This window comes from Nanorana parkeri, unplaced genomic scaffold (assembly GCF_000935625.1).
Source record: "Nanorana parkeri isolate BGI_ZX_2015 unplaced genomic scaffold, ASM93562v1 scaffold2361, whole genome shotgun sequence".
Taxonomy (NCBI): domain Eukaryota; kingdom Metazoa; phylum Chordata; class Amphibia; order Anura; family Dicroglossidae; genus Nanorana; species Nanorana parkeri.
The window spans coordinates 50,945-63,624 of NW_017308629.1; the positions used below are offsets into that span (position 1 = coordinate 50,945).

A 12,680-nucleotide genomic window follows, 5' to 3' on the forward strand; every position below is an offset into this window, starting at 1 on the left:
TACCCACCACCGGCACACAATGTTTTTTGTACCCACCACCAGTATACAATGTTTTTTTTACCCACCACCAGTATACAATGTTTTTTTTACCCACCACCAGTACACAATGTTTTTCTATACCCACCACCGGCACACAATGTTTTTTGTACCCACCACCAGTATACAATGTTTTTTTTACCCACCACCAGTACACAATGTTTTTCTATACCCACTACCGGCACCCAATGTTTTTCTGTACCCACCACCGGCACACAATGTTTTTTGTACCCACCACCAGTATACAATGTTTTTTTTACCCACCACCAGTATACAATGTTTTTTTTACCCACCACCAGTACACAATGTTTTTCTATACCCACCACCGGCACACAATGTTTTTTGTACCCACCACCAGTATACAATGTTTTTTTTACCCACCACCAGTATACAATGTTTTTTTTAACCACCACCAGTACACAATGTTTTTCTATACCCACCACCGGCACACAATGTTTTTATATACCCGCCACACAATGTTTTTCTATACCCACCACCGGTACACAATGTTTTTCTATACCCACCACCGGCACCCAATGTTTTTCTGTACCCACCACCGGTACACAATGTTTTTTGTACCCACCACCAGTACACAATGTTTTTTGGGCCCACCACAGGTACACAATTGTTTTTCTATACCCACCACCGGCACCCAATGTTTTTCTGTACCCACCACCGGCACACAATGTTTTTTGTACCCACCACCGGCACACAATGTTTTTTGTACCCACCACCAGTACACAATGTTTTTCAAGACTTGACAATGACAAACTTTGCGGCTAGTGTCACGAGCTGTGGATATACCAGACAGCCGTTGTGCATAGTGCTTAGAACGTTGTGTACATGTGAGTGTTATATACAATTTTATTATATAATATTTATGATAGTTTTAAAATAACAGAATCATGCACTGAGATGATCCCTCTTGTGTTTTAATGATACTTTCCTATGCACCTCAAGCCGGATGCGCCCACTACAAGAGGCTGATGTGTTTTAAAACTCCTTTTGGTGGACAAATTTGAGTGGTTTTGACCTTCTTCTTATAAGAAGTGTTATCTGGGTGGTGGAGGAAAATACGGAGGAAGAGTGGAATGTCATCGAAGTCTGGAAACACATTGTACAGCGGTGGTGGGGGCAGTGTGTGGCGGTGGTGGGTGCAGTGTGTGGCGGTGGTGGGGGCAGTGTATGGCGGTGGTGGGTACAGTGTGTGGCGGTGGTGGGGGCAGTGTGTGGCGGTGGTGGGTACAGTGTGTGGCGGTGGTGGGGGCAGTGTGTGGCGGTGGTGGGTACAGTGTGTGGCGGTGGTGGGGGCAGTGTGTGGCGGTGGTGGGTACAGTGTGTGGCGGTGGTGGGGGCAGTGTGTGGCGGTGGTGGGTACAGTGTGTGGCGGTGGTGGGGGCAGTGTGTGGCGGTGGTGGGTACAGTGTGTGGCGGTGGTGGGGGCAGTGTGTGGCGGTGGTGGGTACAGTGTGTGGCGGTGGTGGGGGCAGTGTGTGGCGGTGGTGGGTACAGTGTGTGGCGGTGGTGGGGGCAGTGTGTGGCGGTGGTGGGTACAGTGTGTGGCGGTGGTGGGGGCAGTGTGTGGCGGTGGTGGGTACAGTGTGTGGCGGTGGTGGGGGCAGTGTGTGGCGGTGGTGGGTACAGTGTGTGGCGGTGGTGGGGGCAGTGTGTGGCGGTGGTGGGTACAGTGTGTGGCGGTGGTGGGGGCAGTGTGTGGCGGTGGTGGGTACAGTGTGTGGCGGTGGTGGGGGCAGTGTGTGGCGGTGGTGGGTACAGTGTGTGGCGGTGGTGGGGGCAGTGTGTGGCGGTGGTGGGTACAGTGTGTGGCGGTGGTGGGGGCAGTGTGTGGCGGTGGTGGGTACAGTGTGTGGCGGTGGTGGGGGCAGTGTGTGGCGGTGGTGGGTACAGTGTGTGGCGGTGGTGGGGGCAGTGTGTGGCGGTGGTGGGTACAGTGTGTGGCGGTGGTGGGGGCAGTGTGTGGCGGTGGTGGGTACAGTGTGTGGCGGTGGTGGGGGCAGTGTGTGGCGGTGGTGGGTACAGTGTGTGGCGGTGGTGGGGGCAGTGTGTGGCGGTGGTGGGTACAGTGTGTGGCGGTGGTGGGGGCAGTGTGTGGCGGTGGTGGGTACAGTGTGTGGCGGTGGTGGGGGCAGTGTGTGGCGGTGGTGGGTACAGTGTGTGGCGGTGGTGGGGGCAGTGTGTGGCGGTGGTGGGTACAGTGTGTGGCGGTGGTGGGGGCAGTGTGTGGCGGTGGTGGGTACAGTGTGTGGCGGTGGTGGGGGCAGTGTGTGGCGGTGGTGGGTACAGTGTGTGGCGGTGGTGGGGGCAGTGTGTGGCGGTGGTGGGTACAGTGTGTGGCGGTGGTGGGGGCAGTGTGTGGCGGTGGTGGGTACAGTGTGTGGCGGTGGTGGGGGCAGTGTGTGGCGGTGGTGGGTACAGTGTGTGGCGGTGGTGGGGGCAGTGTGTGGCGGTGGTGGGTACAGTGTGTGGCGGTGGTGGGGGCAGTGTGTGGCGGTGGTGGGTACAGTGTGTGGCGGTGGTGGGGGCAGTGTGTGGCGGTGGTGGGTACAGTGTGTGGCGGTGGTGGGGGCAGTGTGTGGCGGTGGTGGGTGCAGTGTGTGGCGGTGGTGGGTGCAGTGTGTGACATTACGTTTAAGGAAACACTGCGTTTCACATAGAAGATATCTTTGCGTACATTGTAATGGTTGAGATGGTGATTATATGGAAGTTGGGTATACATTTAATTATATATGAACACATAACATTTCCCATCACACTTACTGGACAGCCTGCAAAGAAAGAAATGTATTTAACGCATTCGAGGGTGTTTGTGACATGAGTATTATATGCTTTCCATGTCTCTGTATGGGAGACCTACAGGTCCATGGACATAGGTTCCCCTTAAAGGAGAACTATGAGGGGGGGTGCTTTTCACTCCACCTCATAGTTCTAGCCGGCCTGTGACAATGAGACTGGGGGAGAACTTCTGTTTTGCGGCAGACTGCCTTGTCTCTGGAATGGATACATGGTGTCTGTGTGTAGGTTCACAACCTGAGCCAGCACTACAGGAAGAGGCACTCAGCTGCAAAGGGAAGTTCTCCCCCAGCACGAGAAGACATGAGGATTTAAAAGGAAGAGCAGCAAAGAGAAGGGAAACTACCATGGATTACAGTAAGGCGCACATTACAGTATTGGTTTTATGTTAAAAAACCTGAGGGTTTCATGTCACTTTAAGGCCAGCCAAAAAAAAGATGGATCAACTCTTGGGTAACAATTGGTGGGTTGAGTCATCCGCTGAATGTTTAAAAATATTTTACAATAACTATAGGATCATGATGATGAATCCTCCTGTGATATCTGGGCTGTCCAATCCCAGTAAAGTCTTGATCAGAATGAGGACAAGCAGTTTGACTGTTTAGCATTTTTTTAGTTTAAAGGAGAACTATGAGGTCAGGGCTTTTCCCCATAGTTCTCCTTAGGGTAACGGGAGGACACAAACTAGTGTCCTCCCGTCACCCTAGGCTCAGTATACCTGCGTGACTGACAGCTGGCTCTGCCTATCTAGAGGCAGAGCCAGCTGTGCCTGCCCCCTCCCCCGTCCGTTCCGCCAGTTAGCCCTGGGAAGGGTTTCCACAAGATTTTGGGACACTTATGTCCATTTGTGAGGTCAGGTACTGAAGAAGAAGAAGACCTGGCTCACATTCTGAATTCAGGTTCTTTCCGAAAGTGTCCAGAGTAGGGTTAAGGACAAAGCCGAGGAACAGTCATGCTGGACCAAAATGAGCCTTCACCAAACTGCTACCACAAGGCGGGAAGAGCACAGTTGTGTAAAGTTTCTTTGTATGGTGTAGCATTAACATTACCTTTCACTGGAAACACCTGAGCTTAGTCATTTGGAGGGGGGGGAGGCATTTTCTTTTGTCTATATAGTGTACAGGCCTATGTGGCTTATTTGCCTGGCTTGTATCTCTGGAAAGTGTGGATTTTTTTCCCACAGATATCTTCTATAAGTGAATTAGCCCAATGTGGATCAGATCTTGGTAGGTTCGCTCATCCATAGGTAAAAAAAAAAAAGGGTCAGTCGGTAATAGAAATGTTCACTTTTAACTTTAAACCAAATTCCCCTTTTTCATTAGACTGTGGCTTTAAAGCCTTGGTTCTGAACTGGTAGGTCGTGACCCCAAAGTGGATCACGACCCCATGTTCAGTGGGTCGCCACATGCCTTCCACTATTCTAAGTGAGAGGCTCCTCTGCCTCCCCCTAGCGCGGCACTGTCAGTTCTCGCGCCAAGCAGCCATTCAAAATATGCAGCCCGGCGCCGAGTGTCAGCTTGAGGTGAGGTAGGATGGAGCTATGGCCCTGCGAGGGAGCTCCATCCATACATGCATTGCTTACAGCTCCCTCGCGTGTCCTGTAGAGGTGCATCACTTGTTTGCCTGATGAAGGGGATCCTGTGAGACCCCAAAACGTTGCATAGAGTGTTCTACTTGCAACTAGTACGTTAATAAACACATACTGAACTTGCTTTGGAGTGTCTATCCTTTACCTATAGAGGTGCCTGGACCGGAGTGACATCACATTCCGGCTCCCGGGCACCTCTACAGGACACGCGAGGGAGCTGTACGAGCAATGGCTCGTATGCCCGCACTGGAACCCGCGGTACCTTAAAGGAGAACTATGAGGCGGGTGCTTTTCACTCACCTCACAGTTCTAGCCGACCTGTGACAATGAGACTGTCACAGGTCGGCTCTGTAGATCGGGAGGTGAGCGAACACATACCAGCATTCGCTCACCTCTCGATCCTGTCTTGGCTCTCTGCCGTGACAGGGGAGGGGCTGGATTCCCCTCTCCCCGCTCTGATCCGCCAGCGCTGACTGGCGGAACGGACGGGGGAGGGGGCGTGTACAGCTGGCTCTGCCTCTAGATAGGCCGAGCCAGCTGTCAGTCACCCAGCTGGGCGGATCCCGGCACAATTGTCGGGATCTGCTTCAGCGTCGGCGTCTCAGTATATAGGGAGCTACAGCTCGCGGTATATTGAGCCTAGGGTGACGGGAGGACGCTAGTTTGTGTCCTCCCGTTACCCTAAGGAGAACTATGGGGAAAAGCCCCGACCCCATAGTTCTCCTTTAATTCCATTCATTCCATCGCAGTGCGACTTAGTCGCAACTTAATGACCGAGGACACATGTGGGTTGACAACCACTGCTTTAAAGGAAAGATGTCCTAACAGAACTAATGTAGGCGGCTGATTCTCCTCAATGAAAAAACTAGCTGCTTGGCTTTCACTCTAACCCGGTGGCTCCAGTATATATATCAGGTGTCCAAAATTCACTTTGGCTTCACAAACTACAAGACTGGTGACTCAAAAAGTGCTGGAACAATGAAGATGGCCTGATGATTAGCATGTCCAGAAATGTTCACCATTGGCAACCTACATCGTTTTCTAACTGTTTGTTCCTTTGGGTGAAAAGTTAATATCATATACACCAATATATCAATCCTTGCATGGTGCATGGCATGCCCCGGACCATTCATGCCTGACTTACTTTGTAACAATTTGTGTGATGGTCTTTTTGTATCTAGAGTTATGGCGTTGCTCTTTATAAGTCATCTGAGTAGGTCATTGTCTTTAAACCTTCCAAGTGATATTCTAAGTGACACCAGTATTTTACGTATGTTATTCTAACCGTATATCTTGTGGATTTCCTGCCTGTCATGTCTGAACCACGTTCAGTGCGTATACTTCACATCAGCCTCGTTCCTCGGCAGGAGAACTTATCTGAATTCATTGTTTGGAAGCAGCATCCACTTTACTATAGCCCGGGTTCCTTCAAAGGACAACTGAGCTCTTGGTAAAATTGTCCTTTCATCAATCACCCCCAGCCGGCAAGTGCAGCCCACCGGCTCAGATATGTATCTTCTGTCTCAATTCAGGGAAAATGTCCTTGCTGGGTCTTCTTCATGCATGTCATGGGCCCATTCACTCCTGTGTGTAAGCTTTACTCTACAGAAATGCTAGTGGCCATGGCTTACCCAGAAGAATTAGGGATGCACTGATACCGATGCTGATACTAGTATCGGTGCCGAGTCTTTTGGCAAGTACTCGTACTCGTGCTCCCATACCTATTATTACAGGTATTTATATAGCGCCGACGATTTACGCAGCACTTTACATAGTTGCACATTCCCTTCAGTGCCTGCCCATGCATACATAGAGGGCCAACTTAGAGAGGAGCCAATTAACCTTCCAGAGTACCCGGAGGAAACACACGCAAGCACCGGGAGAACATGCAAACTCCTTGGCAGATAGTGACCCTGGCCGGGATTCGAACCGGGGACCCACGCAGTGACCAGGACCCAGTGCTGCAAGGCAGAATCGCTAACCACTACACCACTGTGCTGCCCCACTTACCCCAATACCAGAACTTCCGGTCAGAGGGAGATTTCCCCTGACCGCTAGTCCCGCGAAGGAACGTGGAGCCGGCTCACAGCCAATCAGGAAGCCAGGCGGCGGGTAATGACTCACCGCCCGGGTTCCTGATTGCCCGGGAAGGTGCCTCCATGCTGTTTGGTCGGCTCGATGCTGATTGGCCGGGAAGCCGGCTCTATGCTAGCGTAAGTACCGATATCACTACTCGGTATCGGCGAGTACCGAAAGATAAAATCAGTACTCGTACTTGATACCGGAAAACCGGTGTTGTAGCATCCCTAATAAGAATGAATGGGACCTCGGTGCACATGTGGCCTAAAATGAGGGTGTTTTGTTGCGTGTATGACATATGGTCGAAGGGAAGTATTTGATATGGTGGGCTGCAGTCACAGGGGGATATGGGTGAAAGGACAATTCTACCAATGGTACCGTTATCCTTTAAACCTGTTTGTTCATTGTTTGTTGCTCCCAGTTGGGATTAAATCATCCTACAATGGTAAATAAGAAGTATCAGAGCAGATATCAGACAACCTGAAACCTATTCTTATTCCTTCCCACACATTTCCATCTGTTTGTCTTACATTATACGTTGCTGCGTCTGAGTTTGTGTAAGTCTTTTGGAAATAATTGTTAGAGAAATGTTACAGTGTTGTTATTATTATTATTATTATTGTGGATAAGAATTGTCTTTGATTCCAGTCGGAAGTTGACATGAACGCGTTTCACTACATTCCATAGTTCCTGACATTTGGGGATTTCGCTGGCCCACGCGTCAGTCATTAATGTCCAGGAAATTGTATCTTTCTAATATCATTGTTTATTTGTTCTTCATTTAGTGATGTTGCCGTAGAGCTGCCTTTTACTTTGATGCACCCGAAGCCCAAGGAGGAACCTCTACATAGAGATGGTGAGGATGCAGTGTTGTCTTTTCTATACACATTCTTCAAAGAAGGAGTTGTATAAAAGGGGAATTTATAATACAGCACTCAATGTATACATACTGTATATACAAATCTCAGCAAAGATGACATAGTTACATAGTTACATAGTATTTGAGGTTTAATAAAGACACAGGTCCATCGAGTTCAACCTTTGTGTGTCTGTATGTGATTGTGCATGAGTCCCTGTGTGGTCTTAGTTTTTAAGAGTAACTGTCCCCCTGTATGTTAAGGTCTTTGAGGAAGGTATCTAAATGATTTTTGAATGAATCAATACTCTTTGCTGATACCACTGCTTGTGGCAGAGAGTTCCAAAATGTAGCCACTCTGACTGAAAAGAATCCCCTACACCCTTTGTGGTTAAAGGAGAACTATGGGGTCAGGGCTTTTCCCCATAGTTCTCCTTAGGGTACCCTAAGCGCGGTATAGCCGGGATCCGCTTCAGCTGCGGCGTCTCAGTATACCGCGAGCTGTAGCTCCCGGTATACTGAGCCTAGGGTGACGGGAGGACGCTAGTTTGTGTTCTCCCGTTACCCTAAGGAGAACTATGGGGTAAAGCCCTAACCCCATACTTCTCCTTTTAAAAGAACAGTTGACACGTTTCACACTTCTTCAGTATATCTGCGTTACCCGATCAGATTTATATGGTATGTTGTGGTCTTCACACTTATAAATAAGAATGATCACTCAGCATGAAGAAAGGATCGCCCACCACCCGCCATTTCCATCTGGCTGCCATGGCAGAAGGTCCGTCTGGTGGGCTCTCCTTCTCTTTAGGCTAAGTGATCCAATGTTCAAGACTCGGGGTCAACCGAGAAGTGCACTTTTAGTCCTAATAAGGGATCTACCGATACCAGTGCCGATACTTGGCATTTTCATGAGAACTACCAGCGGTTGCAGCTGGGACCGGGCTCTGGCGCTCCACCGCTGTCCTGAAATCATTAGTCTGTATTGTTTTACCAAAAACTGTCACATGACACTAAACAAATATGTATCAGTACTCGTGTCTGTGAGTACTTGGGCGAGTATCCGTACTTGTACATGCAAAACTGGTATCAGTAGATCCCTTTATATATGTTTTTAAAAACAAAATCATACATTATAACAGAGATGTACAAACCCCGGGAGCTCCGTGTGCTCCTTACACATGACAGCGGCCTCCTAACTTTTGAATGTTTCTCTAGTCTAGTCCTGGAGCTGGAAAAGTATCTGCACTTGTACTTGTTCCGGGTCCGGTACTTGGTATCGGTGCAACCCTTGTCCTAATATTTGAAACCCGTACTTTTTGGAGATTGCCTTAGTGTCATTATTAGGGTTTTACTTTGGTAAAGAGCAAACTGAGTACCTATAGTTCATCAGTATTATATAACGAAGATCGTCTATCACAGTTACCCTGAAGAAGTGGATAAAATCTGCGAGACACGTCAACCTGTGATTATTTATAACACGTTCTAGTATCTGTAGGTGAGGTGGTCATAGTCACGCAGGTCACACTTATGGATTTATGAGGTTATTTCAAGGAGAACTATGGGGTCAGTGTTTTCCCCCATAGTTCTCTTAAGGGTCACGGGAGGACACAAACTAGCGTCCTCCCGTCACCCTAGGCTCAGTATATAGGGAGCTACAGCTTGCGGTATACTGTAACGCCGCAGCCGGAGCGGATCCCGACATTACTGTCTGGATCTACCCAGCTACGTGAGTGACAGCTGGCTCTGCCTATCTAGAGGCAGAGCCAGCTGTAGCCGCCCCCCCACCCCCGTCCGTTCCGCCGATCAGCGCTGGAGGATCAGAGCGGGGAGGGAATCCCTGCGGGGAGTTGTGAGTGACAGTCGCGGCTCTCTGCAGGGGCAGGATCGAGAAGTGAGCGAGCGACGGTATGTGTTCGCTCCCTTCCCGATCTATTGAGCCGACCAGTGACAGTCTCATTGTCATACGTCGTCACGAACTATGAGGATGATTTTCACTCGCCTCATAGTTCTCCTTTAAATAAAAGAGAGAGAGAGAACAAGAAAGATAAATAAATATACAGTATATATACATATAGGAATGTATTGTGATACGTAGATATATTTTTTTGAGTGCTATGTTCAAAGTCCTCCTTTTCTACAATTTTTTTTCTCTTTTGATGTGGTTGTGGGATGAGATAAGAATATTAGAAGCTCTGTATTACTCCAGCTTGTAGTCACTGTACTGTACGCACTCCCATTGGAATACAAGCCTGGAACTGAATGAATGCCACTTGCTATAGTCTTCCTCTGTAGACGGTTCACTAGTCACCACCAAACCCCACCCAGCTTGTCATCTAGATGTAGACTTACAGATGCAAAATGATTGAAATTAATCTGAAGCCTACTAGTTCATTTAAAATCACTGATGCCAAAGCTTCTCTGGGGTGTGTGTTGGACCCATCGCAGCACCTGCAGATGGAATCTTGGACCCATTGCAGCACCAGCAGAAGCTTATCATTATATGAACATGCATCGTGTCTAGTATATGATCGTGTACAGACCAAAATAAATGCATTGATGTGTATCCACCCAATATGTCCAATCCCAGTTTAAAAGTCTGCTAGACGTGTAACATCACAAGGTCTGGCTCGGGTATTACAGTTGCCCTAATTGTGATGTTCGTAAAGATAGAGCCACATACTAGAAAGCCCAAAAGACCCATAAGGGTCTGTTTATAGATCTTCTGCCAAGCCATGCGCCAGGGGCATGCTGTTCACACGGCATTCCCGACACTAGATGGAGCTTAGGAGCAAAGGACGTTCCAGGGCTCTTCAGCTCCATCTAGTGGTGGCAATGGCATTCGCCTGAAGTAAAGCTGGGGGAAGATTTACAGACAGACCCCATAGTGTGTGCCTGCACCTATCTCCTCCTAATATACACATTACGTCTATTCAACTGACGACGGCTGTAGTCACGTACTTTCTGATGACCCTTCCACTCATTTAAATACGTTTTGGATGGCATAGGGAAGTATTAGACCCCCGTCAGTGGAAGATTAACCCTCTATTTGTTCTCGTGTCACCAGAGCATGGGAGAGGCTTCAATGGGAACACCTGTTCTGATACCTGTTCTGGCACCTAAGAGTGGATTTCCCGCTACTCCTGTTGCATCCCTGGGACAGGAAGTGAAAGGGAAATCTCCCCGGTGGGACCCAGACAGCAAAAATAAACTGACAGGGGGTCTAACCTTTCACTTTTTTTGTCCGAAACTGAAAAAGAAAAACAGGTCGGCTGCACATACAGTGCAATAGGTCGGCTCCACCAGCGGAGTGGAACCTGTCCGGTATTTGTTGCTGTCTGTGTCACCTTGAGAAGATGTCCCCTCATTTCCTGGCATTGGAGAGTGCTTCCGGCATTAAAGGAGATCTATGAGGTGAGTGATTTCCACTCATCCTCATAGTTAGAGCCGACCTGTGACACAGAAGCTGTCACAGGTCGGCACCATCGATCGGGAAGTGAGCAGAAACATGCAGCCGATCCGCTCACTTCCCAATCATCTCCCTGCAGAGAAAGGTGACTGTCAGTCACGGCTCCCCGCAGGGATTCCCCCCCTCCCGCTCCGATCCTCCAGCGCTGAGTGGAGGAACGGACGGGGGAGGGGGCGGGTACAGCTGGCTCTGCCTCTAGATAGGCAGAGCCAGCTGTCACTCACGCAGCTGGGCGTATCTCGACAGTAATGTCGGGATCCATACCGGTTGCAGCGTTCACAGTATATTGCGGGCTACTACGCTAGGACGCTAGTATATGTCCTCCCGTGACCCTAAAGAGAACTATGGAGGAAAACACTGACCCCATAGTACTCTTTTAAGGGGCTGATTTATTAATCTTTCTGCAGCATATAGCAGGGCAAGTGCAATTCACATGGCACTGCTACCACCAGATGGAGCTGAGGAGCGCAGGAAATTCCTATGCTCATCAGCGCCATCTAGTGGTGGCAGTAGTGCTGTGCAAACGGCATTCACCTACCTGTACTCTGCACATAAGATTTATAAATCAGCCCCAAAGTGAGAGTAAATCTCCCCGACAGGGACATGGAGGGCTAAAAATAAAAACTTCACAGGGTTTCCGACCCTTCTCCACACTATTCAATGTTTAAAATAAGCTCTTTAACCCATCGATGTTTCATACATTTTGTTTCCTCTACAGGAGTATTCCAATATTTAGCGTTCACCGAGACTTCAACGTTAACAACTTTTTTTTCCCCCCTTTTTAGTTCCAGAGAACGAGGCTCCTATAGATACAAACCTGATAGAGTTTGATACAAAGTAAGAGGGTCGTGCCTGGTTGTCCGTGTCATGTGACCTCTAATAACTGACGTCATCCCCCCCCCCCCGATGAGGGAGCCGCTTGTGTCTCTTACTAATGCACGTCTTGTCTAATCATCGTGTTTTTTATTTTTGCATGGCTTCCGCGCTGCTTCTGCATGCTCATAGTGAAGGGAAAAGCACAGTAAGACTTCTCCATATTCTTTATTTCAATGCTGTTTTCCTCGCTTGATTGGCTGTTCCAGTCTGAGGGGGTGTGTTACGTTTTGGGGTTTTATTCGTGCCGCTTTATCTTAAAGGAGAACTATGGGGTCAGGGCTTTCCCCCATAGTTGTCCTTAGGGTAACGGGAGGACACAAACTAGCGTCCTCCCGTCACCCTAAGCTCAGTATATAAGGAGCTACAGCTCGCGGTATACTGAGATGCCGCAGCCGGAGCGGATCCCGACATCGATGTCGAGATCCGCCCAGCTGCGTGAGTGACAGCTGGCTCTGCCTATCTAGAGGCAGAGCCAGCTGTACCCACCCCCTCCCCCGTCCGTTCCACCAGTCAGCACGGGCGGATCGGAGCGGGGAGGGGGAAATCCAAACCCTCCCCCTGTCACGGCAGAGAGCTGTGACAGGGTCGAGAGGTGAGCGAACGCCGGTATGTGTTCCCTCACCTCCCGATCTACTGAGCCGACCTGTGACAGCCTCATTGTCACAGGTCGGCTAGAACTATGAGGAGGAGTGAAAAGCACCCCCCCCACCGGGATTCACCCGGACAGTCCGGGTTTTGAACGCTGCGTTGGGGTTTCATGGCAGCAGAAACCCGGCCACATGATGTCAGGCAGACAGGGGACACTGTCATTTTGGTGTAACCCCTCCAATGTTGGGCCGCACCCCCCTTATGACGCCACTGGCGGCGCTATTTACATGAATGAATTTACATGAATAAGCTGCGACTCATTCTCCCCCAAAAAATGTCCGTGCGTTGCTAGAGTGTTCGGGTTTCACTTGAAGAAAAGG

At 49.4% G+C, this 12,680-nt stretch overlaps 1 protein-coding gene across 1 annotated transcript in view; it reads left to right on the forward strand.

The window, feature by feature from the left end:
• The window catches only part of LOC108801502 (beta-arrestin-1-like), a 60,020-nt gene that overhangs the window by 41,614 nt on the left and 5,726 nt on the right, over window positions 1-12,680 (forward strand). Inside the window, exons 14-15 of the mRNA XM_018573387.1 lie at window positions 7,300-7,370; window positions 11,622-11,673. Of these exons, the coding sequence (XP_018428889.1) occupies window positions 7,300-7,370; window positions 11,622-11,673 (123 nt within the window). The remainder of the gene's footprint in view (window positions 1-7,299; window positions 7,371-11,621; window positions 11,674-12,680) is intronic.